The following is a 25,895-nucleotide window of genomic DNA, read 5'->3' on the forward strand; positions in this document are numbered from 1 at the left end:
CACCAAAGTCAGGATCATTCAGACCATGGTATTCCCGATGTCTATGTATGGATGTGAAAGTTGGACAGTGAAAAAGGCGGATAAGAGAAAAATCAACTCATTTGAAATGTGTTGTTGGAGGAGAGCTTTGCGCATACCATGGACTGCAAAAAAGACCAATAGTTGGGTGTTAGAACAAATTAAACCAGAACTGTCACTAGAAGCTAAAATGATGAAACTGAGGTTATCATACTTTGGACACATCATGATAAGACATGATTCACTAGAAAAGACAATAATGCTGGGAAAAACAGCAGGGAGTAGAAAAAGAGGAAGGCTAAATAAGAGATGGATTGATTCCATAAAGGAAGCCACAGACCTGAACTTACAAGATCTGAGCAGGGTGGTTCATGACAGATGCTCTTGGAGGTCGCTGATTCATAGGTTCTCCATAAATTGTAATCAACTTGAAGGCACATAACAACAACAACAACAAAATACTAAGTACCAGCTAGATTAACAGTGACTATGTTAGAAATGACACAAACATCATCTAGGTCCTGTTGATTGATGTGGGGGTCAGTAATGCTAGATCCATTTTTTTTTGGGGGGGGGATAAATAATTTATTCCTAATGGTATATGAGCTCCATTACAGAAAAAGTTTCTGAGACATTTAAATTTGTGCATCTTTTCCCGATGGACTGGAATCCCATGCAGTTCTCATGCTTCTAGTGACAGAATGAGTTTGCAGAGAAGCCAATAAATATCTGGTTCAAGCAACTATGTCAGGATGCAGGATTGGGGCCCTGGCACTTCAGAGGATGAGGAGGGGGAGGAGGTCATTTTCCCAGAGTTGTGTGAAGAAGAACCAGAGGAAGGGGGAGAGACAGAGGAGTTAGAATTGCCCAGCAGTAAAGACCTTGAAACTTTAGCCGAAACAGACACAGACATAGACTCTTCCCAGGCACTTCCCATGCTCACCCCCCTTCCCAGATCAGAGCAGTTAGAAACGGAAGGAGGGGAAATTCAACTCCCTCCTCAGCCAGAGAAAAGCCCGCCTGATGGGTCTGGCATCCACCCCCATCTCTCCCCAATACCAGAGGCAGAATTCTCAGAAGAGGAGGGGGCAGAGCTTCACCCTTCACCACGCACCCGGAGAAAACAAAAAAGAGCAAGGGGGAGAGAGAGGAGGGGCGTAGAAGAGGGCACCTTGAGGTGGAGTGAGAGAATCCGCACCGGAAAGCCCCCTTTATAAGAGTCAGGGGGAATAGGGATTCCTTGTTCTGTCAACTCTCTTGCATGTCGCTGGACACGTGTTATTGTGTTGCTTCATGAGAAGGTGTAGTTTCTGTTTGGATATCACTTTAATAAAGACTGAATTGCTTTCACCAACTGGTCTGGTTCCTGTGTCCAGTCCTGGACACGACAAACTAGCAGTGCAGGAAGCTCAAAGTACTACAGGTGATGGCACAACTCTGACATTGTTGTGTATTCAAGACCCTTTATGCACCCAACACCACTCTCAATATGAATGCGACTCTCTTCACTGCACCTCACTCTATCTAATGTGTAACAAAAGTATTTTGTAATTTTTAATATTGTTATTCAGCTTTAAGGGAAAAAATCATATTAGAGGCCATAAAGAAACATAGTATCAGTCTACTAGGACAGACTGCTATACCATTTACCATCTCGGCCTTCACCACCACAAAAAGAGGTAGAGGCAAACTCACCCCCTGCCTGAAGTACAGGTGGGAGTAGAGCTATTGTCAGGTTCAGAGCATGAGAGAACTCAGTGGAATGCCTCCATCTGGCAAACCAAATAAACTGGATTCACTCTCTGCTTATTGGCCCTTGAAGGGCCAATATTGCACACTTTTGTATATTTATTTCTAATGATTTTGCATATAGTGCAAATTTGGTTGCTGGTTTCAGATCATGGAAAAAACCCAATGAAGGAAAAGGCCAACTCTGAAAAGAAAAGAAGAAACTCATCCTGTCTACATATAACACTATCAGAGTCCACTGATGGCCTGCAAATATTAACTCATGTCTGCCATGATTCCCTGGATCAGTCTGTCTAATTCTTTTTTAAAAAAAATATCACTACCAAGCTTCTTCCTAATATACTCGAAGCTTCCAATGGCTGAATGGTAATCTAAAACAAGGATTTATTTTGAGGCACTCAATGGGAATTTAGAAGCAGGAACAGTGAGGAATGGGGGTGGGGTTACATATAATAAAAATGCTGTTATGCGCTATAAGAAGAGTGGAAAAGAGAAGGAGGCTAATTGTAGAATTGCAATTTCTGATACAAATATACTCATGAGCATACAGATTCTACACTCAGTTCACTGCTTAGTTGCAATCCTATTAGGGATCACCAAAGTTTGAGATGGCATCTCACAAAGATTTTAGCATCAGCCAGTCTGTCATTGATGATGTAACCCAGAGACAAACAAATTGCTTTAGTGATTATCTTCCTTGTAATTATCTAAAATGCTATATTTATTTCAGCTGGCAAAAGCTCCAGTGGTTTTCCACAGAGCAACAGGAGGAAAAAAAATCAGACAGCATGTCTGAAATGATTTTATAAACCATGTTGTGTCATTTCTGGCTACACTTAGGGACTCAAAATGGGCAATACCTGAACATTGACAGGTCCCCTTTGAGTTGTATAGGTTACGTTTCAAACTGTTTTCTCCATAAGCATACCAGGCATGCTTTGATTACCCTTTAGAGACAAAAGTGGATACAGGGCTTAATAAGTGTGTTTCCAGAGCAGGGAACCATCTAAGCCACTATGAAGAAGTCAGGCTAGCTATAGAAAATCATAAGGGAATAATTCAAGTCTTGATGAAGCTCTAGCCATCAGGGTTTTTTTGGACTAGGCATCCATCTAAGCCAATTTATTCAAACCAGCCTGGAAGTGGTGTTCAGTGGTAATCATAATCTAGAGCGACAGAAAGGAATCTGGGTCCAGCAAAAGCTCTTTCTGTCAGGAGGATGCTATTTGTGATGCTGCTTTTGCTATGGCTCTCTCACATGACTTGCAAAGCACCAGATTATAACTGCAATGGAAATGATCCAGTACAGATTCTGCATGAGTGGTATCAGCCAAGCAAAATCCTCATTGGTGGAATATTCACCCATATCTTCATTCTTTTATCCGAACTTTCTTTTCAGATGCACCCTTCAGAGGAAGTAATTAATGCCGCAATGTAAGAAATTATTTTCCCCACACACTATTGAAGTGAAGTTAGCTCTCATTTTGGAATTTCCTTATGTTTTCATTACTATGAATGATTAAATTATTAGTATTAGTATTAATTAAACCACCTTTCTCCTTATGGTACCAGGATGTGCTACAATTTAAAATACAGGTAGAAACAAATAAAAATCATAAGAATAGGGTGGGTCATAAAATACACCTCTCAACTGTCAAAGGCCAAGGTAAATGCATGTGCCTTAAAATACTGACTTGAAATATATTTCTGCTGACGCTTGATATCTGCAAAGTTTTTCCAGATTTATTCAGGAATAAATAATGTTTGTTGGAGACACCAAAGACTACATGTATATATGTTTCATATATTTTGCTCCTGTCCCAAAATCAAGTTTTTTAAAAAGTGAAATATATACTACATTAAACAAATAAAACCTAAAATAAATCACAACTTACAACAGGATATCAATTGCCTATGGCCATTATGTATATTCTGAAAGAAATGTACTGAAGGGATGGCAATGAATTGATTAACAATGGCTCATATGATGTCTTAACTGGAAAAAAAAGTAAGACATCCACGGAACTGGGATTTAGTGAAAATGGTAAAATTAAATGACATAATGGGTTAAGGAATACTACACAAGTGAATGATTGGTTTATTTGGAAATGGATAATGATTGTGATGTCCTGGTGTATTAGAACTCAATTCACTAACAGTCAAAAAACCTTGCGGTTTAAGAATGTACCAATACCAATAGATATTTCTATCATACTTTAAAAAGCAGGGGAAAAGCAGGCAGCTATAGTGAATGCACCAAGGGAGCAGGAGACCTGACCTCCCCTCTGAGATATTGTACTGCCAAATGCAAACAAAATTTGGGTTGGTCTTTCATAGTCCAATCAACTTCCTGTGTAGCTTGGAATAATTTGGTAACATGTGCCTCTGAGCATCTGCAATCATGCTTAGGATAGGTGAAACTGACCTGGGGGAGGGGCAGGGAGGGGAAGAGGAGGGCAGGGTGGGGAGGGGAGGAGATTTGGTGGGTGGGCATTGGGCAGAGGGGAAGCCCCATTTCCTTTCCAAAAGGAAAACATTGTGAACAGTATCATTCTTTTTTAGGGCTTCCCCCACCTTTTTATTCTACAGCAGGCACATGTAGCCTCCCACCCAAATTTAAACCAAAGCTGTCACTGGCCACATTCACACCAGATTGTTATTTCACTTTACGCAGTCATGGCTTCTTCCAAAGAATCCTGGGAAGTGTAGTTAGTGAAGGGTGCTGAGAGCTGCTAGGAGATGCCCTGTTCCAGTCACAGAGCTTCAGTCAGAGGGGCTGACTGTTAAACCACTCCGGCCGCTGGAGCTCTATCAGGGGAATAGGAACCTCCTCTCAGCACCCTTCATAAACTACACTTCCCATGATTTTCTGGGGGAAGCCATGACTGTCTCATGTGAAATAAAGGTATGGTGTGGGTGTGGCCCCCTGATTAGGCAAGCCCAGCAGCTGTGAGTCTGGCTTTTAGCTCACTGACAGTTGGTTCTTACTGAGCATGCCCAACATTATCATTGAGTTCAAGCCAAAATTTCTTAAATTAATTAAAAATCAGCCAGGCATTTTTTAAACTTTTAAACTGCATAAGATGAAGGTCAGAGTATGGGACAAGGTCAGTAATAGGATTACAGGTACTCTGTGAATACGGCTGATGTTTAATGAATTTCAACAGATTATGAGAACTCGGACCGAAAAAAGTCCAAAAGGGTCTGGGTTTTTCTCTCTCTCTTTTTAGACTTTGAACTCTCAATTCTCTCTGACTCTTTTGTGCATCGCCATGAAAATTTATAGGCTTGTTAAGCAGGCATATCCGAGTTCTGGGCTATAAAGTTTGTAAGGTTTTGTTTTGAAGTGAGCTTATGGGAAGGATCTGCATTAACTCAGTGACATTTTCAAGTTCCATCCATTGTTCCAGAACTCTTTATTATTGTTCAGGTGTTTTTGGGTAAACAATGTTCTATGGACAGATGAGTCAAAGATGGAACTTTTTGGGCAACACAGGCCCCGTTATGTCTGGTGAAAACCAAACACACAAGGAAGTCTACATCAGAATGGTTGAGGAACCAGAAATGTAAAGTTTTAGAATGGCCTAGTCAAAGTCCAGACCTAAACTGAGATGTTGTGGCAGGACCTGAAAGGAGCAGTTCATGCTCAAAAACCCACAACTGTCACTGAGTTAAAGCAGTTGTGCATGGAGGAGTGGGCCAAAAGTCCACCACAGAGCTGTGAGAGACTGATCAGGAACTACAGGAAGCCTTTGGTTGCAGTCATTGCTGCTAAAGGTGACGTAACCAGGTTTTGAGTCTAAGGGGGCAATTACTTTTTCACACGGGGCATTGGGTGTTTCTAAACTTTCTTTAATAAATAAATGAAATAAGTATCAAAATTGTGTGTTATATGTTCACTCAGGTTCCCTTTTCCCTAATATTAGGTTTGGTTCAAGATCTGATAACATTCAGTGCCAAAAATATGCAACTATGCAGAAAATCAGACAGGGGGCAAATACTTTTTTATGACACTGTAGTTACTTGTGCCTTTTGCACTTTGGATTGATGGTGTTGGGGAATTTTTTTCTTCTTCAGATTTTGCCATCCCTCCCCTCCCAAAAAATGAAGAAAATGGAAGGCAAAACTTGAGTGAAATATTCTTTGTGTTAAGCACATGCAATTGTATATGGCATTGCCTCAACAAATACTGCAACCCTGAAAAGCTTTCAACTTGGGCAATCCAGTTCTTGGGTGAAAAGTTTGCCCACTCCACATATATAGGGATTTCCCCACAGTACCCCACATTCTGTATTGATGGCAAAGCAATGTATCAGCTCTGATATTACATTTAGTGAATCCCACTATTATTTACAGTCAAGCAGCTCAGTAGCTGAGATTAGCGTTTATCAGTTTATTCTTAAAATGTTGAAGTCTCCTTTTAAAGAAAGCGTTTATAAACCTCTATTTCCAGGATGATCCCAAAATTCTACCAGCACATCCTTGCCTTGGCATTTGCCATCCATGAGATCAATGAGATTCCCAACATTCTGCCCAATGCCACTCTTGGATTCCGCATTTATGATAACTACCACAATGCAAGAATGACTTACCGCACCACATTGGATCTGCTCTTCAAATTACATCAGTTTCTCCCAGGTTACAGATGTGGCACCAAAACACATCTAATGGGAGTCATTGGTGGACTTAGGTCTGATACCTCTTCACAGATGGCAGATATTTTAGGCCTTTACAAGATTCCACAGGTAGGATCTATGCAGGGAGTTCATGAGAAAAAAATATTAATCTCACACATAATCCACTCTACCTTTTCTTTTTTGTAGCAATCTAATTCTTCAAATAGATAGAGAGAATATGGTTGGAAAACAAAAAGGAGGGAAATATGTAGTCATTCATTGTGGTTTTATAGGGTTAGAAAACTGGCTGTCTATGGAGAACAGATCAACAAATAACATATTGATGTGAGGAAAAGAAGAATTTTATTAAAGTTTCTGGAGATTAATATTTGAGGAAATTACTAAAATGGGACAAATGTGTGCTAAATTGGTGAGAAATCTGAAATACCTTTGCAAGATCTTCAGAGGTCTCTAGATTAATTGCTTCTTCCTTTCTACTTGATCAATTATTTATAGAAGCAAGACATGAAAATGTGTTTTCTGAGTAACAAATAGGATGGATTGAGGCTAAGAAAACACATAAATCCATAGAAGATGGGGATGGTGTTCTTGGGTACTTTATCTGATCATGAAAGTGGCATTCAGCATCATTTAAAAGTTGATCCTGGAAGGCCAGTGGGTATTTTTCTCCAAAACTTCTCTCCATTCTTTGCTATTTGACAGGTAATTAGCATTCCACTCTCCTTCATGCCTTCATCAACAAGCTGAATAAATTATTATTAAGCAACCTTTATGGGGCTACCATTTAAAACAAACTTATTCAAAATCTAGGGCAGAAAAACGTATCAGACGTTTAATCAGTGCACACTACAGAGAACAGAGAACATATAACAACTGTCCTAAGTAATTTCATTGTGTCCTAATTACCAGGGTGTAATTCCTAGTACTGACTCTGGCATTGAAAATTACCTGCATATAGAATGCATTGTAAGAATTATTAGTGTTGGAGTAATTCTTGACTAGCCTGTCAGATATATTGCTTCTCTGAAATATCTGTCCATTATTTATGAATTTGTTTCAGTTATCATTTGGATCATTTCAACCAGCAGTGAAAGATGAAACTGGTTTCCCTTCCTTGTATCGTATGGTCCCCAATGAAGCCATCCAGTACCAGGGAATTCTTGAGTTACTTGTGCATTTTAGATGGAAATGGATTGGTCTGATGACATTTGATGATGATGGTGGAGAACATTTCATGCAGACCATGGAATCAATGTTTTCCAAGAATGGAATCTGTTCAGCATTCACAAATAAAGTTCCAGTCACTGTGCGTATATTTGAAATGAGTGATATGAACAAATACATTATGAACAGTATTCCAGTTTTCAGAGACAGCAAAGCCAATGCAGTTGTCATATATGGAGAAAATGCAAACATTAGGTGGTTGGCTGCCATTATTTTGGGTATAAAAGAATCTCTTGGAGAAATGACATCATTTGGAAAGGTATGGATCACTACAGCCCAGATTGATTTTGCACTCTTTATGTTTCAAAGGACCTGGGATATCCAAATGTTCCATGGTGCTATTTCCTTCACATCTCTTTCCAAAGACATTCCGGGTTTCCAAACATTTCTTCAGACTGTAAGCCCTAATCAAGTGAAAGGAAATGGTTTTATCAAAGACTTCTGGGAGCAAGCATTTGACTGCTATGTTCCAAATTCTGATGGATCTACAGATCTCCATGAAACATGTACTGGTGAGGAGAGTATGCAGAACCTTCCTGGGCAGTTTTTTCAGATGAGCATGACAGGCCATAGCTACAGTATCTATAATGCTGTTTATGCTGTGGCACATGCTTTACATATCATGTACAGAACTTATTCCAACTACAGAAAAATGAACAACAGAGACAAGCCAAATTCTTGGCAAGTGGAACCCTGGCAGGTATTTCCTCGTTAGTCACAAAGATCTATTGCAATGACTGAGATAGAGCATTATAGTGTCTAAATCTTTTTAGAACATATATCCAATCCCCTGGACTCACTCATCATATCAGTCTCTTTTCTGTAACTCACTTTAATTCACATGTTGCCCTTCAGATCATGTGGATTTTGTACCTTAAGGGAGAACCTGTCCCTTTTCCTGACCCTTTAACTGAAAAAGTAGTTTCATCAATTTATTTTGGGAGTGGGAAACCTCAGGCTAGGAATTGAATATGGCCCTTCAGACCATTCTCTTTGGCCCTCAGAACTCTCCTCGAGTTCATATTCTTCACTGAACCTGTTCCGCATCCTGAACTCTCATAATGCCTCTTTCTTGCCCATATGGAGGACACAACAGTGTTTGTTGTAATGAGTTTACTGTACAAAAAAAATTGCAGTTGTCGCTTTGCACTCTTTCGTTATCACCTCTGTATATGGCCCCTGAAAGATTCTCCAGAAAAAAAATGCAGGCTTCAGGCTGAAAAGTGTTCCCACCTCTGCATCACTTCTTTCTATCCTAAGTACAGTTAGGAATAAGTCCCAATGATATATTTCTGAGTAGCTATGCATAAAATGTGTTTGTAATTTTTTTGCTGAAATGTTAGAGTATATTTCAGATCTTATTATGTTCCCCATTCTATTTGTCTCACCATGCAGCTCCATTCATTGCTTAGGAATAACCCATTCAACAACAATATTGGAGATGAAGTTATGCTTAATGAACATGGAGAATTAATAGGTGGATTTGATTTAACAAACTTGGTAACTTTCCCAAATAATTCCTATGTCCGAGTCAAAGTAGGAAGGCTGGACCCCCAGGCTGCTCCAGGCAAAGTGTTCACCATTAATGAGGAGAGATTTGAGTGGCACAAAGACTTGTCTCAGGTGTGGAAAATGGCCACTATCTTAAATGATAAGATTCCTTTTCTTTAATGGGGGGGCATTAGATCTGTGGGAAATAAATAGAAACCATTCTATATATATACAATGTATTAGTAATAAATGACACTCATTGGGTTGTTGATGAGGCATCCCTCTAGCTGTTGAGAAAGAAAACATGTAGGTCTGGCAAAGTATATAGATTTTCCCTGTCCAATGTTATTTTTTCCCACCTAGTTTCACATTTCCTGTTATTATGATCATAAGTATCACTTCTGTTGAATATATTATCAGTGAAATATTATGTTACAATATTTCATGTCATCAGCCCTTTCTTTCCTGATCTTTATTAGTAAAGCAAAGTCCCTCCCCTCATTAAATAAAAAATCCTTCATTTGTTCATGAATAGTGGCCTGACTGTGGAGTCAGCCCCCACTGATGATTATTTGAAAAAAAATGCCCTAAATAATGCTAAATCCTTCCATTGTTCAAGAATAGGGGCTTCCATTCTCTTTATGTAATGATCCATACTATACTGGATACAGCAGGAAATATAAGGAGGAGGAGACATTTGGTTGGCATGAGTGTTCTCCATGTGCAAAAGAGTTGATCTCAAACCAAAAGGGTAGGATAAATATGTTTATGCTTCTAATAAAAAGCACAGACTCTTAGCTGAGAATGAGGAATAAGATTTGACCTGCTCGACTGCAGAAAAATATTTGTCATTAATCTTCATCTTTCCCCCACCCCGCTTGCTGCTCTTTTGATCAGTGGCATCATATGTTATGGGACATGTAAGATTAGATAGTGGGCCAGAAGCAACCTGATGTGCACAGTTTGTATAATTCTGAAAAGATGGAGAAAAAAAGGCATGTGTCTTAGACTACGCATACAGACCAGAGAATGTGCATAGTGCCCAGAGAATGTAAAAAATGCAGCCAAGATACACACATTACCCAGGGCCTGTTAGGAGTAATGCACATTGATCAGAGAACACACACAATTCAGGTGATATATTCACATTTCCCAAGACCTGTAGCAGGTTACATCTAATCACCAGAGAATGTAAAAATTCCTCGGATAAGCCCACATTTCTCAAGACCTGTTGGAGATTATAAATATTGACCAGGAAATGTGCAGTTCCCTTTTCATGGAATGATAATGTGCATCTTATCCATGAATGTGCACAATGGCCAGTTATTACGCACATGAGCCGTTCAGCTTTTTTTGTCTTTATTTTTAAAAAACAATGATTTCAAAGACACACAAAAACAAACAGAGGTCATAAGAAGGAGGAAAGGGGGTACATACAAAGTATGGCACAAAGAAAATGCAATACAGCAACAGTGGAAAGATACAATAACCAAATGCCATTATATAAAATCACACCATAAATTATCATGAGATGCCAGGGGCTTAATACCATCAGAAGAGGAATTAATAAAGAAAATAAAAGAAAATGAGTCCTTTGCAAAGGCATTATGTTTGGCCTGACCTTTTGCCAGCCATACAGAGTAAGGCAACCTTTCCATCAAGGCTAAGTGACACACAAATATTGGTTTCCAAGACAGAAAGCAGTAGAAGTCTTCTACCCTGTGTCTATTGTGATATGTGCTGCAACAAGATCTTTATAAAGCGAACAGGCAGTAAAAACTGACAGAAGGGCTAGGGCAGCAGATTTAGAAATAGTCTGCTCCATAATTTTAGAGATGTGGTTAAACCCAAGATCCAAAAACAAAAGAGTAAGGCCACCATATATGGATATACATTCCCTTTTCATTTCACCCCCTTCAACAATTGGGAGAAAAAGAGGTATTCGTGTAGCTAAATTTAATCTTTGTTAGATACCATCAGTGTGTGATTTTTAAGGTTGCCTGTCTCACAGAAGCTGAAAGTGTCTTAAATGGTACCAACAGCCACAAAGAGGACCACACTGAATTAGCAAGAGGTTCCCCTGTATCAACGTTCCATAAAAAACCAGAGACCTTGAAAGGATCCGAATCTAATACCTAGAAGAATGTTGTAAAGGGTTAAAGGCCTGCAAACATTCTTCTTGAAAAAGAAGAAAAAGAAAAATACCTGGCACATAGTATCTTAGCTAGACTACATAGTTGAATAGCATGTAACCATTGCCTTTGAGGGTCTCAAAATACCAATTTATTTATTTATTATTTATTATTACTAGTATTTATTAGTCACTTTTTTTCAACAGTAGAACTCAAAGCGACTTACAAAAAGGAAGCAAGAACACAATAATTGAAATAGCTTGCAACAAAAGCAAACAATTACAAAACAATTTCAAGCAAAATAATATAACCATAATAGAAAAAAAAACAAATAGCAAACATTACAACAACACAAAAACTATTTCCACACTATAAGTATCACATAGCATATTATAGGAGACCGCATTACATGTCTAATCAACATTGCAGGGGTAAAAGAAAACTAAAGCAGTTTCAACTTAGTTACTAGAGCACCCAACCATGATGTTATACGCAGTCTCATTCTTTCTAACAACAGAAAGTCCCTTCAGTCTCCGCCAGTCTCCATCAGCCGCCACCCTAGCTCTTCCCGGTGGCCCGATCTCAAGCTTCAAAAGTCATATTCAGCCAGCAAAAGTCCAAGTGACAGAATCCCAAGTGTTGCGGGATGAACTCTTTTGTAGGCAAATGCCAACGAGTACATGCTTTTAAGCCCAGGATTATATCTGTTTACTATTTATTTAAAGGAATCGGGAGTGCTCAAGGCAGGTGTGGGGAACCTTTGGCTCTCCAGATGTGCTGAACTACAACTCCCTCAGCCCTAGCAAGCATGGCCAAGGACTAGGGATGATGGGAGTTCAATATCTGAAGGGCAACACCTGGCTCAAGGGAAAGGAACAGTATTTTTAAAATAACACCAAAAAGATGCAACTGAAAATAACACTCCGTTCAAATGGCTATGGAACAGCAGAGCAAAATCACACACAAACATAGCAAGGATATTTGAGGGCGGTACAGGGTGGCAATCAAATAGAAAACAATTAGAATGCTTGCCTAAACAGAAACTTTTTGGAGCAAGGGCAATTCTCTCAGGGCAGAAATCTGTCAAAAGAACCCATGTGTATCTTGCTGGAATAAAATACAACATCCATTTCTTTCAAAACAGATTATTCTGACATGCACATCTGTCCTCCCCATTTCTTTTGGCTGCTGTTTTAAATTTAACCGAATATAGATAACAAATTGGCTAAGAGACCTGGAGAATGCTCTCCCCCAAAGGGGGTGCTCTCTTACTAAAATCTAACTCATGGCCAAAAGCAGGATGGTTTTTTTAAGGTTAACTCTCTTGACTAAATGCTCAGTGTGATCTCAGTTTTGACACATGCTTGTGGGGCAGGGGCAGAATTCTTAACTAATGGCATCACCTGATCTCTAGCTATTAACAAAGTTCAGTTTACTGAATCAACTTCTTAGAAATTAAGATCCAATTCCAAGGATTACTCCCCTCCTGGTTTATATAATTTTTTAAAAAAGCTTTGTGTAATAATGACACAGCACAATATTTGCTGCTGGTGGGTTGCTGCCGATCCCACCCAACTCCGAACAAGAACATTCTCCTCTGTCACTGTGTTGCACAAGCGGGTCGCAGCTGATCATGTTATGGTGGAGCTTACTTCAGTTCAGCATTGTTTGTTCCTTTGCTTGTTTGTAACAAAATTGCTGCCCTGCCTTTATCAAGGCACTTTGGTTGTGAATCTGAGGCTGCAATCCTGTGTATACTTGTCAGCAGGACTTACTTCTGAGGAAACAAGCACAGTCTGTTTCCAATGAAAGCAGGTCGGGAAACTTAGGCTTACTCTCCTCAGTACGATCTCTTGGACATTCAACTTACATTCCCCTTAACATATAAACAATAAAAACCACATAGAACATAAAAAAAGAGATCACCAGCTAAGATGAATTACAGAATGTGTTTATTAGGGCTGTGCACCAGTTCAGCTGAGTACCAAGCAAATCAGGCCTATTTGGAGGGATCTGGGTCTCAGTTGAGTTGCATTGTGACAGCCACAGATCACTACGGGTTTGATCGAATGGCCCAGAGCGATCAGGGACTGTCAGGTAGCAGTACATCAGGAGGGGCAGGTATCAGATAGGAAAACCCATGAGAACATTGAGACCTACCTGTCTCATCTTCCGGGAAGAATGTTGGCCCAACACCATGGTGCTCATCCCTGCCTGAGCCCCACAGATCCCTGCAGGATCAATGCCACTGCACAAGATCAATGCACAGCTGTTGAGAAAAGGCATAGATCCTGTGCAGGGAGGATGTTGTTTTCCAAGTGGCTCTCCTGCACCATGCAGGGCTTTGTCTCCGCTCAACAGCTGTTAAGTGATGGCATTGATCCTGTGGGTTAGGACTTTCTAAATTAGTACAAAGACCTTGAACCTAGTAGTAGATGGGCAGACAGTGCAATATACCGATGCTGGTGGCTGACAGAATGTAGATATTTTTGTCCAACATATCTTGCTCTATTTATAGAAGGCATTTTCAAGGTAATGAAAACACTGGAGTGTTTGGTTGGCCAAAGATAGAGACTTTGTTCATGTTTTCCTGTTATTACAATAGCAAATGTTGCCCATGCTCTCTGTATTGTCTCTGTAGTCATAAATGCTAATATTTAAATTCATGAACCCTTTCTTTATTGGTCTTTATTGGTAATGTACAAAAATTCCCAAATTCAGTGCAAAACTTTCCATTGTTGAAGAACAGGTGCCTCCCTTCTCCTTGTGCAATGAGCAATGCTATCCTGGCTACAGAAGGAAAAAGAAGGAGGGAAACAAATTTTGTTGCTATGATTGTTCTTCATGTCCAGAAGAGATGATCTCGAAGCAGAAGGGTAGGAGAAATACTTATATGTTTCTAATGAAAACGAAGGAAAGTTCTTTGAGAATCATGCATGAAATTTAACCTGCAGGTTGTTTTAAATAGCTTTTATTGATGGGTTTAGGCTCAGTCCTGGGCAATTATGGGAGAGATTAAAGGAAGTGCATCCATATTATGGATACCTCCAATAATTTGCTAAACATTTTGGTGTAAAGGCAGCCAATTTTATTGAGATGTATCAGAGTATACTTTGGGTTAAATCTCTTAGTAGTAAAAATGTGTCCTGGAGTATGAAAAGAAAAATATCTGGCAAAGTAGGTATGGTAATAAAACCCATTTGGTTTGAATACACACCCACAGTCGTGTGCCAAGATATAATTAGACCAGAAGGAAAGAGTTCAATATTTAAGAAAAGAGAATTTCTGGACTAGAGAGGAAAGTAGTAGTGGTATATCATAAGGGCATATCAGTGGCTTTCTCAGTGGTGGCCCCCAAATTAAGGAACGATGTTTTTGATGAGGTGCGCCTGGCGCCATCACTGTTATCTTTTCGGCACCAGGTCAAGACTTTCCTCTTCTCCCAGGCTTTTAGGATGTGTTTTTAAATTGCTTTTTTTTTTAAGTGTTTTTAAATTTGTATATCTGTATATTTGTTTTTAATGTTTTTAATTGTTGTAAACCACCCAGAGAGCTTCAGCTATGGGGCAGTATACTACTACTACTACTACTACTACTACTACTACTACTACTACTACTACTACTAGTACTAGTACTACTACTAGTACTACTACTACTAGTACTACTAGTAGTAGTACTACTACTAGTACTACTACTACTAGTAGTTGTACTACTACTACTAGTTGTACTAGTAGTAACAGTAGTAACAGTAGTAACAGTAGTAACAGTAGTAATAGTAGTAATAATATCACTGCTTCATAATAACATGAGAAGCCTCCTGGGATCCCTTTCCCAAAACATGTTGCATTAGCATTCATTTATCTAGGCACTTGACCTATAGATAACATATAATGAAAGGTGTGCATAGGTGAAGATGATAGGATCCTTGTTTTGAAAACATTGGATAGCTGGGGCCAGTACTGCAACTCACTGCACAGAAACAGCAAGGCTTTGCAAACTGATATTGATATGTAAAGCTTCACTTTTTATTATTTAAAAAGATGTATTGGGAGAGGTATAGCTACCAGATAATTCCATAAAGAAATAACCAGCATATTACAAGGCCCCTTGATGACATTAGACCTTGATCAATTATAGTACAGTACAACGAAGTTTAAATGAACAGAAAAGCCATGTGTTATTTCTGGTTATTCACAACTGGCTCTAATAAATATTGCTAAAACAAACAAACAGCTGAAAAAAATGGTGATAAATCTTCTTGGCTGCATACCCAGTATGAACGTTCACAAGCAGGACCTTTGTTTTAAGTCTATATGTGTTGAATATAATGAGATGATCTGTAGCAAACTGACCCATACTGTTCTAGTGTAGTCAGGTGGATTCTGTGTGGGCATGGGGAGGGAATACCTCCTTCCTATAACTCTAGGTAAAAGAACAGCAGCTCAGGCCCATTGCCACAAATGGGTGTCATGGCTGCTCTCCAGCATTCATCACGGTGCACAGTCAAGGCCTGAAGAACAACAAAACAAGGAGTCTCCCAAGTCAATGGGTAATGGAAGATGATTGGAGAAGTGTCCTTCACCCAAGAATGACCCAGGATCAGGGCTGTAGAGTGTACTGGGGTACTAATGTACCAGGTCCAAAGCTTGGAGGGGGGCAGAGTCTTCACTTGCATTTGTCATCCTCATGGTAGCAGTTGCCATGAGGAATAGAATGTTGAGGAAGAAGGGAAAGGTCACTTGGAGAGAGAGAGTTGGAGCTGCCCTGTGAGGAGAAGAAAAAATCTAGGAAGGGAGATAGAGAATCAGTGTGGGACAGAAACACTGTGAGGAGTAGGGGATCCAACAGTCTGCAGTGTGTGTGTTAAGGAGGAGTAGTGTTGCCAGGTCCATGGCCTGAGACTGATCCTGTATCTTTAGGAGAAGAGAAGGTCAGCCAAGTGCAGGTGTTCTTGCAACTCTGTAATGGGAAAAACCACAAGGTGGAATTCTCCCTCCCCCCTCCACAACTTTTAAAGATACAGAAGACCTCTTGGAGGCCGGGTCTGGCAACCAAGAGGTATTCTGTATCTTTAAAAGTTGTGGAGGAGGAAGGGAGAATTCCACTTTGTGGAAGAACACCTGCACTTGGCTGACTTTCTCTTCTAAAGATACAGGATCAGTCTCAGGCCAAGAACCTGGCAACACTAAGGAGGAGGCATATTCATCTCATTTACCCAGGCAGGGCTCTGCAGAAGCAAAGGAACTAATCATCAGGACTAAGCAACAGGACTTTATTCAGGACTCGGTTCCTTTTATGGGGCCTAATATTTGGAAGGGCTTCATTTAATAATAAAATAATTGGGTCCCCCCCCAAAATAAATTCTGAAGTGCTTGCCTGGGTTCAGTGTACACCTCCCAGGTTCCTTGAATCTTGGTCACATCTTGGGTTTGGCATCACCGAAGAGGATCTGGGTCAGAGTACTAGAGTCCTAGTCAAGCCTGGAAGGCAGGGGTGAAGATGTTCTTGCCAGGCAATGCCCCAGTACTCCCTATGCTTCCATATTATGATAGGTCACCATGGTTCCAACCTATTCTGGAGAGCCTGGACAGGGCATGACACTCTCTGCCACTTGGGAAATAATGGAGGGGATGCTGAAACTTTATCAGATCCCAGAGGAACAAAAAGTGGAGAATTTACTATGGCAACTGAAAGGGAGCAGCACAGCGAAAGGCAAGGGCCTGGGCTACATAACAGAAGGCAATGGTTAAACTATTTTTTAAAAAATCTGGCTGCTATATTTGGTTACAAAACTGATTCAAGTGCAAGGCCAGTTCTTCATGTCAGCAAGGTTTAAATGAACCTTTGCTTCATTTTATCCATCAATTGGAGGAGAACACTAGGTCTATTGAACAGCTGGAACCTGGTAGCTTAGGAAATGAGAAGTTAAAAGATAAAATTATGGAGGGAAAGAGTAACCTCACCCAATAATTGTGGTAGCACAGAGTCACTATAAAATGTTTAAGCAAGCATCAGAAAGAGTTTAGGGAAGGTGTCTGCCTAGTTTCAATAGGAAGGGAGTTCTGGAGGGTGTTTGAAGATGCCTGAAGCAGTGAAAGAGAATGGGGGAGGAAGGATAGAAGAAACATAAGGAGAGGAATTAATTGTTCCTTATGTGGATATTTGTAACAACTTATCTCCTGGCAGCAGGAATTTGTTGCTGGAAAATTTATCCACTCAAAAAGGGTAAAGAGCACTGATAGACCATAGGATTTTCCACAGAAACATAGAGCGAATGAGATTTAATTCCTGGGTATGCTCTTAGGTCATCACTAATTTAGGTGGATTCATAGAAAGGCCCTGCTTATTATGCTAACCATTATGTTATCTTTATAGGATACATATTTTCTTTTTTCAGATTTGGATTACTGTACCAGATGCCCAGAAGAACACTTTCCAAATCACCGCAAAGATGAGTGCATTCCCAAGATCCAAAGTTTCCTATCTTTTGAAGAGCCATTAGGTGTTACTTTAGCTTCTTTGTCTCTTCTCTTTTCTCTGATCACAGCTCTGGTGCTTACAGTCTTCATTAAGCAAAAGGACACTCCCATTGTCAAAGCCAACAACCGAAACCTCACCTACCTTCTCCTCACTTCTCTCCTCCTCTGCTTCCTCTGTGCTTTGCTATTCATCGGACAACCCAATAAGGTCACCTGCCTCCTCAGACAAACAGCTTTTGGCATCATCTTCTCCGTTGCTGTTTCTTCCATTTTGGCTAAAACAATTACAGTGGTTGTGGTTTTCATGGCCTCTAAGCCAGGAAACATTTTCCGGAAATGGGTGGGGAAAAGATTGGCACATTCTATTGTCTTGTGCAGCTCTCTTGTTCAAGTTGGAATTTGTGCAGTTTGGTTGGCTTCTTTCCCCCCATTTCCAGATTTGGACATGCATTCAGTGTCTGGAGAAATCATAGTTGAATGTAATGAAGGGTCGGTCACCATGTTCTACTGTGTCTTGGGTTACATGGGTTTTCAGGCTACTGTCAGCTTCACTGTGGCTTTCCTAGCCAGGAAGTTGCCAGACAGTTTTAATGAAGCCAAATTCATCACTTTCAGCATGTTGGTCTTCTGTAGTGTTTGGGTCTCCTTTGTTCCTTCCTACCTCAGCACCAAGGGGAAATACATGGTGGCTGTGGAGATCTTCTGCATCTTGTCATCCGGTGCAGGGTTACTGGTTTGCATCTTTTCCCCTAAATGCTACATTATTGTGTTCAGGCCTGATTTGAACAAAAAGGAGCAGCTAATAAGGAGAATACATTAACGTTTCAAATATTCAACCTGTTTATTTCACTTGTATTCCCATTTCCTTTAGGATCGAAAGGACTAAATACTGTAAGTGGTCCTCTGCAATGTTTGATCTTGGTCTATCCTCTTGAAATATCTGAACTATTCTTTTCAAATACACCAAACAAATAAAATGCGATATGCATGAGGAATGAAACCTTCATATGTATGTCTGAAGAACACATTCCTCAATAATAGAATATTTCTTTCTAGCTTGCTGTGGTATTTATTTATTGAATTTCTATCCCACCCTTCTCCCTGAAGGAGCCCAAAGTGGCAAACTCATCAACAAAACATTTTAACAGTGAAAATAAAAGCATTCTGAAAACTGTTAAACACATTCTAAAATGCAATTACAGTTTAAACCTTTCTTTCTCCCAGTGATTTCCAGGTTGCTATGGACAATCCCTTGAAGCCATCAAATGCATGGGTAAAAAGGAAAGTTTTCACATTCAAATGGTAGAGGGAAGTTGTAGAAATTAGGCATTAAATGTTGAACAGATTATTCTCCTTCTGATTCATCCAGGCTGTTTGACATTTTAGTTTTTCATTTTTTTGGAATTTTTAATGGAAAAATCTGGTGTAGGCTGGAGACAGGATGCCCCTGGGGCATTAACCTGTCCCATTGTCTATAAAGAGAGGGAGGCTATTCCTGTCCTTCAAACTTCAGTCTGGCATTTTCTTACCACTCAGCCACAGTGGCTGTATTACCATCTTTTGGGACTCTTGCTTTCATCTTTGCTTTTCTCAGGAACTAAGAACATAAAAGGTCATGCTGAAAACCAAAGGTAATACATAGTAGCGGTGTGCATTGGCTCTTTGTAGAGCCTTATGCAAATATGGGTAAGTTTAACTTCTGTTCCTGGAAAACTAGTGGAAAGCTTTGTTTAAAATAAAATTCCAAAGCATACAGATCTTGCTGAAGCAGAACCAGCATATGTTCTCTATATTCTCCTGGTTTACTGTCCTTTTAGAGTTTTTTAGAGTGTCAACAAGCACATAGACTTGACATTGATACTTAGACTTTCACAAACCTTTCGACAAAGTCCTTCACCAAAGCTGAATAAGCTTAACAATCATAAAATAAGAAGAGAAGTTCTCTTGTGGCTCAGTAACTGGTTAAGAAACAGGAAGCAAAGAGTAGGAATAAATTGACAGCTCTTTCAATGGAGGGATGTAGAAACTTAGATTACCTCAAGGATCGGTATTCCAAAGGACCTGCAATTTTTAACTTGTTTATCAATGATCTAGTGTTAAGGATGAGGAGTGAGGTAGCCAAGTTTGCTGATGATACCAAACTATTCTGAGTCAAAGCAGGAAGACTGGATCATCAGGCCACCTCAGACATACATCAAACAAATACAATTTGATATGCATTTAAAATGAAACCTTTCTACATATGACCGAGGGACAGATTCCTGAGTAATTGATGGTTTCTTTTGGCTTGACATGGTAGAGGTAAGCTGTAGAATTGTGGAATTAAATGTTGAAAAGACTACAGTTGAAAAGACTCCACAGTGTTCCCGCTTTCTCGTTAAAGGTTTTTGTTTGTTTTGTTGAGTCTTTAAGCAGAAGTCTTAGCTATGATTTAGATGATTTAGCTAGAGATAGGATGTCCCTCAGATCTGGGAAAGAGTACTGAAAGAGAGAGGGTGAGTTATATATGTGATCTCTCTCTCTCTCTCTCTCTGTCTCTCTGTCTCTCTGTCTCTCTGTCTCTGTCTCTGTCTCTCTCTCTCTCTCTCTCTCTCTCTCTCTCTCTGTGTGTGTGTGTGTGTGTGTTTGAGTGAGTGTGAGTGAGAGAGTGAGACTATGATGTGTAGTCTGGTGTGGTCTGAGAGAGGTTATGTATCAGCTTTGTATATGAGTGACTGAGAGAGAGATGTATGTGTGTCTGTGTTCTGCATATTTACAGGGAGTGTGGTATGACCACCTTGTATATTTTGTGCTATGCCACACCACCATGGCAGCCATTTTGTGAATGGTGCCCATAGCAATTCCTCAAAGTGTCCACCAAAAGGTTGGCAACCCATACTCTAGATGGTGGACATACAACTTCCATCAGCCCCAGTCAACATGACCAAAGCTGATGATTATGGGAATTGTGGTCCAGCAACATCCAGAGGGCCACAAGTTTCCCATCTCTGGTTCAGACAATACTGAGCTAGATAGAGCTCTAAGTAGAAGGTTTTATGCACCAAGAATTGTATGCAGCATTGACATAGCCCAGCATAATATATGGTACAGTACACATGGTGTTCCTTAAAACGACAAACTTGCAAGATATTGTTGTTAGATATTACACCAAAATTTCAGATGTAGGGGCTGAGCCTGGGAAAATGTTCCTTGCATAAGGATACGCACAGTTCCTCTACTATTTCAGGATAGAGATTAGATTTCATTTGGAGATTTTTTGGATCCCAGGTCAGTCTCTTACATGTAATCACCACATTAATGTTGTTAGTGGTGGCCAATCTGCATCTCCTTTGTGCACCCCCCTGATAAAGTCTAGCATAATAATAATAATAATAATAATAATAATAATAATAATAATTTAATTTATGTGTCGCCTATCTGGCCGATGGCCACTCTAGGCGACGTACATGTAAACAGTTAAAACACAATGTGATAAAATACATTAATACAATATATAAACAATACAGCAGCAACAACAATACTAGTGCAGGGTAAGAGGCATTTCAGTCATAACAGTTAACCCTCCCCGGAAATCCCAAAGGCCTGTGGAAAGAGCCAGGTCTTTAAGGCTTTACAGAACACATTTAGGGAAGAGGCGTGCCATAGATCTTGCGGGAGGGAGTTCCAGAGAGTGGGGGCTGCCACTGAGAATGCCCTCTCTCTAGTTCCCGCCAATCTAGCTGTTTTTGTCGGTGGGATTGAGAGAAGGCCCTGTGTGGCTGATCTTGTCGGGCGGCATAATTGGTGGCGTTGAAGGCGCTCCTTTAGATAAACTGGGCCGAAACCGTATAGGGATTTAAAGGTTAATACCAACACCTTGAATTGGGCCCGGAAAAAAACTGGAAGCCAGTGTAGATCGAACAACACTGGTGTGATGTGATCCCGGCGGCGACTATTCGTAAGTAGACGAGCCGCTGCATTTTGTATAAGTTGTAATTTCCGGACCGTTTTCAAGGGTAACCCCACGTACAGCGCATTACAGTAATCCAAACGAGAGGTGACCAGGGCGTGTACTACCAGTGGGAGCTGATGAACAGGAAGGTAGGGTTGCAGTCTTCGTATGAGGTGTAGTTGATACCAGGCTGCCCGGCTCACTGCCGAAATCTGAGCCTCAATGGACAGCCTGGAATCAAGTACAACCCCAAGGCTGCGGACCTGGTCCTTCAGGGGTAGACTCACCCCATTGAACTTCAGGTCAACATCTCCTTCTCTTGTCCCCCACTAGTAGCACCTCAGTCTTATCGGGGTTCAACTTCAGCCTGTTCCTTCCCATCCATCCACTCATGGATTCCAGGCACTTGGACAAGGTCTCCACAGCCAATTCTGGTGAAGATTTAAACGAGAGATAGAGCTGAGTGTCATCCGCATATTGGTGACACTGCAGCCCAAATCTCCTAATGATTGCCCCCAGCGGCTTCATATAAATGTTAAATAGCATGGGAGAGAGGATAGAACCCTGTGGCTCACCACAATTGAGAGGCCAAGGGTCTGAAACCTCCTCCCCCAATGCTACCTGTTGGTACCTATCGGAGAGAAAGGAGCAGAACCACTGTAATACAGTGCCTCGAATTCCTAATCCCTCCAGGCGATGTAAAAGGATACTGTGGTCAACAGTATCAAAAGCCACTGAGAGATCGAGGAGGACAAGAAAGGTGAATTCTCCCCTATCTAATGCCCTCCTCATATCATCTACCAGAGCGACCAAGGCTGTTTCAGTTCCGTGACCAGTCCTGAAACCCGATTGGTATGGATCCAAGTAATCCGTTTCATCCAAGTGTGCCGACAACTGGTTGGCCACCACTCGCTCAATGACCTTGCCCAAGAATGGTAAGTTCGAAATTGGGCGAAAGTTATTGAAAACTTGGGGATCCAAGGAGGGCTTCTTCAAGATGGGCTTTACAATTGCCTCCTTGAAGGCTGATGGCATCACATCCTCTTTTAAGGATGCGTTTACCACCGCTATAATCCCCTTGCCCAGTTTCTCTCTACAGCTCATAAGGAGCCATGATGGGCAAGGATCAGTTAGGCAAGTGGTAGGCTTCACAGTCGAGAGCACCTTGTCCACATCCTCAGAAGAGAGAGGCTGAAACTGATCCCAACTTACCGGCAGATAAGATGTGTTGCATGGTACCACAATGTGCACACAATGATCCATACAACTTCGCACACCCAGGACGGGTAAAGCTGAGATTAATGAGATCACATTCCATTGCTTCTTCCACTAAATATTGCTTGAGAATGTGAAGCCATGTGGGGAGACTTCCGGGAAGTGGTGCTGGCTGGTGGTTGTCTCTGAGGGAGCTCTGCCTCAGAGGAAGCTTTTTTCAGGTTAAAAGCCAGCCAAGAGGAATCTTGGACTGGCTTAAACGTTCTCCAAGGTATAGGAGAACCGATCAGATCTTCCACAAGACTTCGTTGAGCTGTCGGCGGCTGGAATTGATCAGGAAATTCCTGAGATAAGAAGGCAAGCCGATCGGCTGAAGACGGAGTCAGGAATTCCACGCAAGCTGAACTGGAATAAAGCGAAGCGTTTTTTCTTCTCTCAAAAAAAAAACGTTCTTAACCAGCGAGCCCACTTCTGCCTAAACCTTATCATTCAGCTTAAATTACTGCAATAAAAGGGATTTGTTTATGAATCAGCAACTGAGAAACCTGGGTGAGTCATACTTTTTCTCTTTTAAATATAATTAAGGAAGAAAGAAAATATAAACAACTTATATACTTTTTTTACGACAAAAAGCTGGCTTGAATTTGGACTTTTAAAGTTTAAAAACGGATGAGAGGTAATTATTATATTTTGGACTATTTTTCTCTTTGGACTATTTTTTGTTGGATGAATCCGCTGCTCGTATATGCTACTAATTGTTTAGTCTTGGCAACCAGAATTGTTTTGCATTCTTGGAAGCAGATAAGGACTGTGTTGTGCTGGCTGGATTTCAATAATAGGCCTGGAATATTAACTCTTCTTTTTGGTGGAGGGAAAAAAAGAAAAGAAATAGACTGCCCTTAGGTTCTGAAACAGTGATTAATATTAGAAATTAAAGGCCTCTTTTTGAAAATGACAACTAAAAAAACAACCAAGGCCCAGGGGCGAAGAGGTTCTATTGATACACAGGAAGAGGATATACCCCCAGAAATGTTTCAAAAAATAATGGAAGGGATTAATGCTATAAAACAGGAAATGAAACAGGAAATGAAAACTGAATTGACAGATATAAAAGACTATATTAAAACACAAGTGGATGAGATTAAAGGGACAATTGGGCAAATAAAGGAAGATGCAAAAAATACTAAAGAAAAGGTACAAACCTTGGAGAATAGAACAGATATACTAAATCTGGAACTAGAAAAAAATTTGGACTATTTAGCTGTGACTGAAATGAGAAATAAAGAGCATTGTTTGAGATTCCGTGCAATCCCTGAGGAAACAGGTGAAGACATTAGAGATAAAATTGTTAATGCTTTAGTAAAATTTCTGGACTTGAATGAAGATAGGATGGAATTTGAAATAGACAAAGTTTATAGAATTAACTCCAGATATGCAACAATGAAAAAAATTCCAAGAGATGTGCTTGTTCATTTCGTAAAGAAGACGACCAGAGATATGGTTTTACAGCAACACTTTAAATATACCTTTAAAATTGATGGTAAGGAAATACTGGTGATGAAGGAAATTCCTATTAGACTTTTACGTAAGAGAAAAGAATATGCTTTCCTTACAGAAAAACTTAAGCAATGCAAAATTCAATTTAGGTGGGACGTTCCAGAAGGAGTGATTTTTACATTCAGACAACAGAAATACAGACTGAATACTGTTCAAAAAGCAAGGGACTTCTTGAGAAAAGCTTCAAAAGATATGGAAGAAGATAAACTCAAAGATATGGATATAGTTCCTGGGAAACAAAGTCAACAAGGATATGCAGAGGAGGGGAAGGAAGATGATGGATCAAAAGGAGCATCAGGCAAATTTTAAAATACACGCTTAATGATGGATTACAAATACCTAACTTGGAATATAAATGGAGCCAACACGGCGCAGAAGAGAAAGAAAGTGTTTCATTATTTGAAAAAATTAAAATTGGATATAATTTGTCTACAAGAAACTCATATTCAGAAGAAAGATTCCAAATACTTGATTTGTAAAAATTTGGGTGAAGAATTTATTTCAGCTGGACCAAAAAAAAAAAATGGAGTTGTTCTCTATATTAACCCACAATTGCTTCCTAAATTGGTATTATTGGACGATAGTGGTAGATTTGTGGGGGTTGAAATTACTTTACAAGGTACAAACATTTTGATAGTGGGTATTTATGCCCCCAATGAAGATAAAACAAGGTTTTATACAGGACTTATGGAAAAATTGTCAGAGTTTTCATATGAGCATTGGTGTGTCATGGGTGACTGGAATGGGGTAATCTCACCAAAAATTGATAGGCTTTCTGAAAAAAATATCAAAGAGACACAAGGTAAATTACCGAAGATTTGTTTTGAACTCATGGAACATTTAGAATTGGTGGATACCTGGAGATATATAAATGATAATGCAAAGGAATTTACTTATTTTTCAGAAAGACATAAAACATTTTCGAGGATTGATATGATTTGGATGTCAAAAATTTTAGCGAAGGATATTTTTAAAATGGATATATTACCAAAAACTTTTTCGGACCACAATCCTGTGATATTAACTTTAAAAAAAAAAATCTTGGATTTAGATGGAGACTAAATGAATCTTTATTACAGAATGATAAAGTAGTACAAGAATGTAAGAAGAAATTAAAGGAGTTCTTTGAATATAATTTATATAAAGGAACAAGTGAAAATATTGTTTGGGACACTAGTAAGGCATTTATGAGGGGATACTTTATTAAATGTAATTCTGAATTAAAAAAAAAGAAACAACAGAAAATGCAATTAATTTTGGAAGAAATAAAACAAAAAGAGGAAGAATTGAAAAAGAATCCAGCTAAAGTTTCTATTGTAAATCAAATTAAAATGTTACAGAAGCAAGTATCAATGTTGACAGTTAGAGAAATTGAAAGGAAATTAAATTTTGCTAAACAAAGGACTTTTGAATTTGCAAATAAACCTGGGAAATGGTTAGCATATAAATTAAGAAAAGAACG

General features: G+C 39.8%; 1 protein-coding gene across 1 annotated transcript; it reads left to right on the top strand.

Annotated features, from left to right (window-relative positions):
* Nucleotides 1–3,025: 3,025 nt before the first annotated feature.
* Nucleotides 3,026–18,550, top strand: LOC133367303 (vomeronasal type-2 receptor 26-like). Its single transcript, XM_061591403.1, has 8 exons — nt 3,026–3,201; nt 6,221–6,512; nt 7,314–7,370; nt 7,465–8,328; nt 9,024–9,251; nt 13,770–13,783; nt 13,973–14,127; nt 17,649–18,550. Exons 1-8 carry the CDS (start codon nt 3,026–3,028, stop codon nt 18,548–18,550), a joined length of 2,688 nt encoding a protein of 895 aa, XP_061447387.1.
* Nucleotides 18,551–25,895: the final 7,345 nt, after the last annotated feature.

This window comes from Rhineura floridana, chromosome 11, assembly GCF_030035675.1.
Source record: "Rhineura floridana isolate rRhiFlo1 chromosome 11, rRhiFlo1.hap2, whole genome shotgun sequence".
NCBI lineage: Eukaryota > Metazoa > Chordata > Lepidosauria > Squamata > Rhineuridae > Rhineura > Rhineura floridana.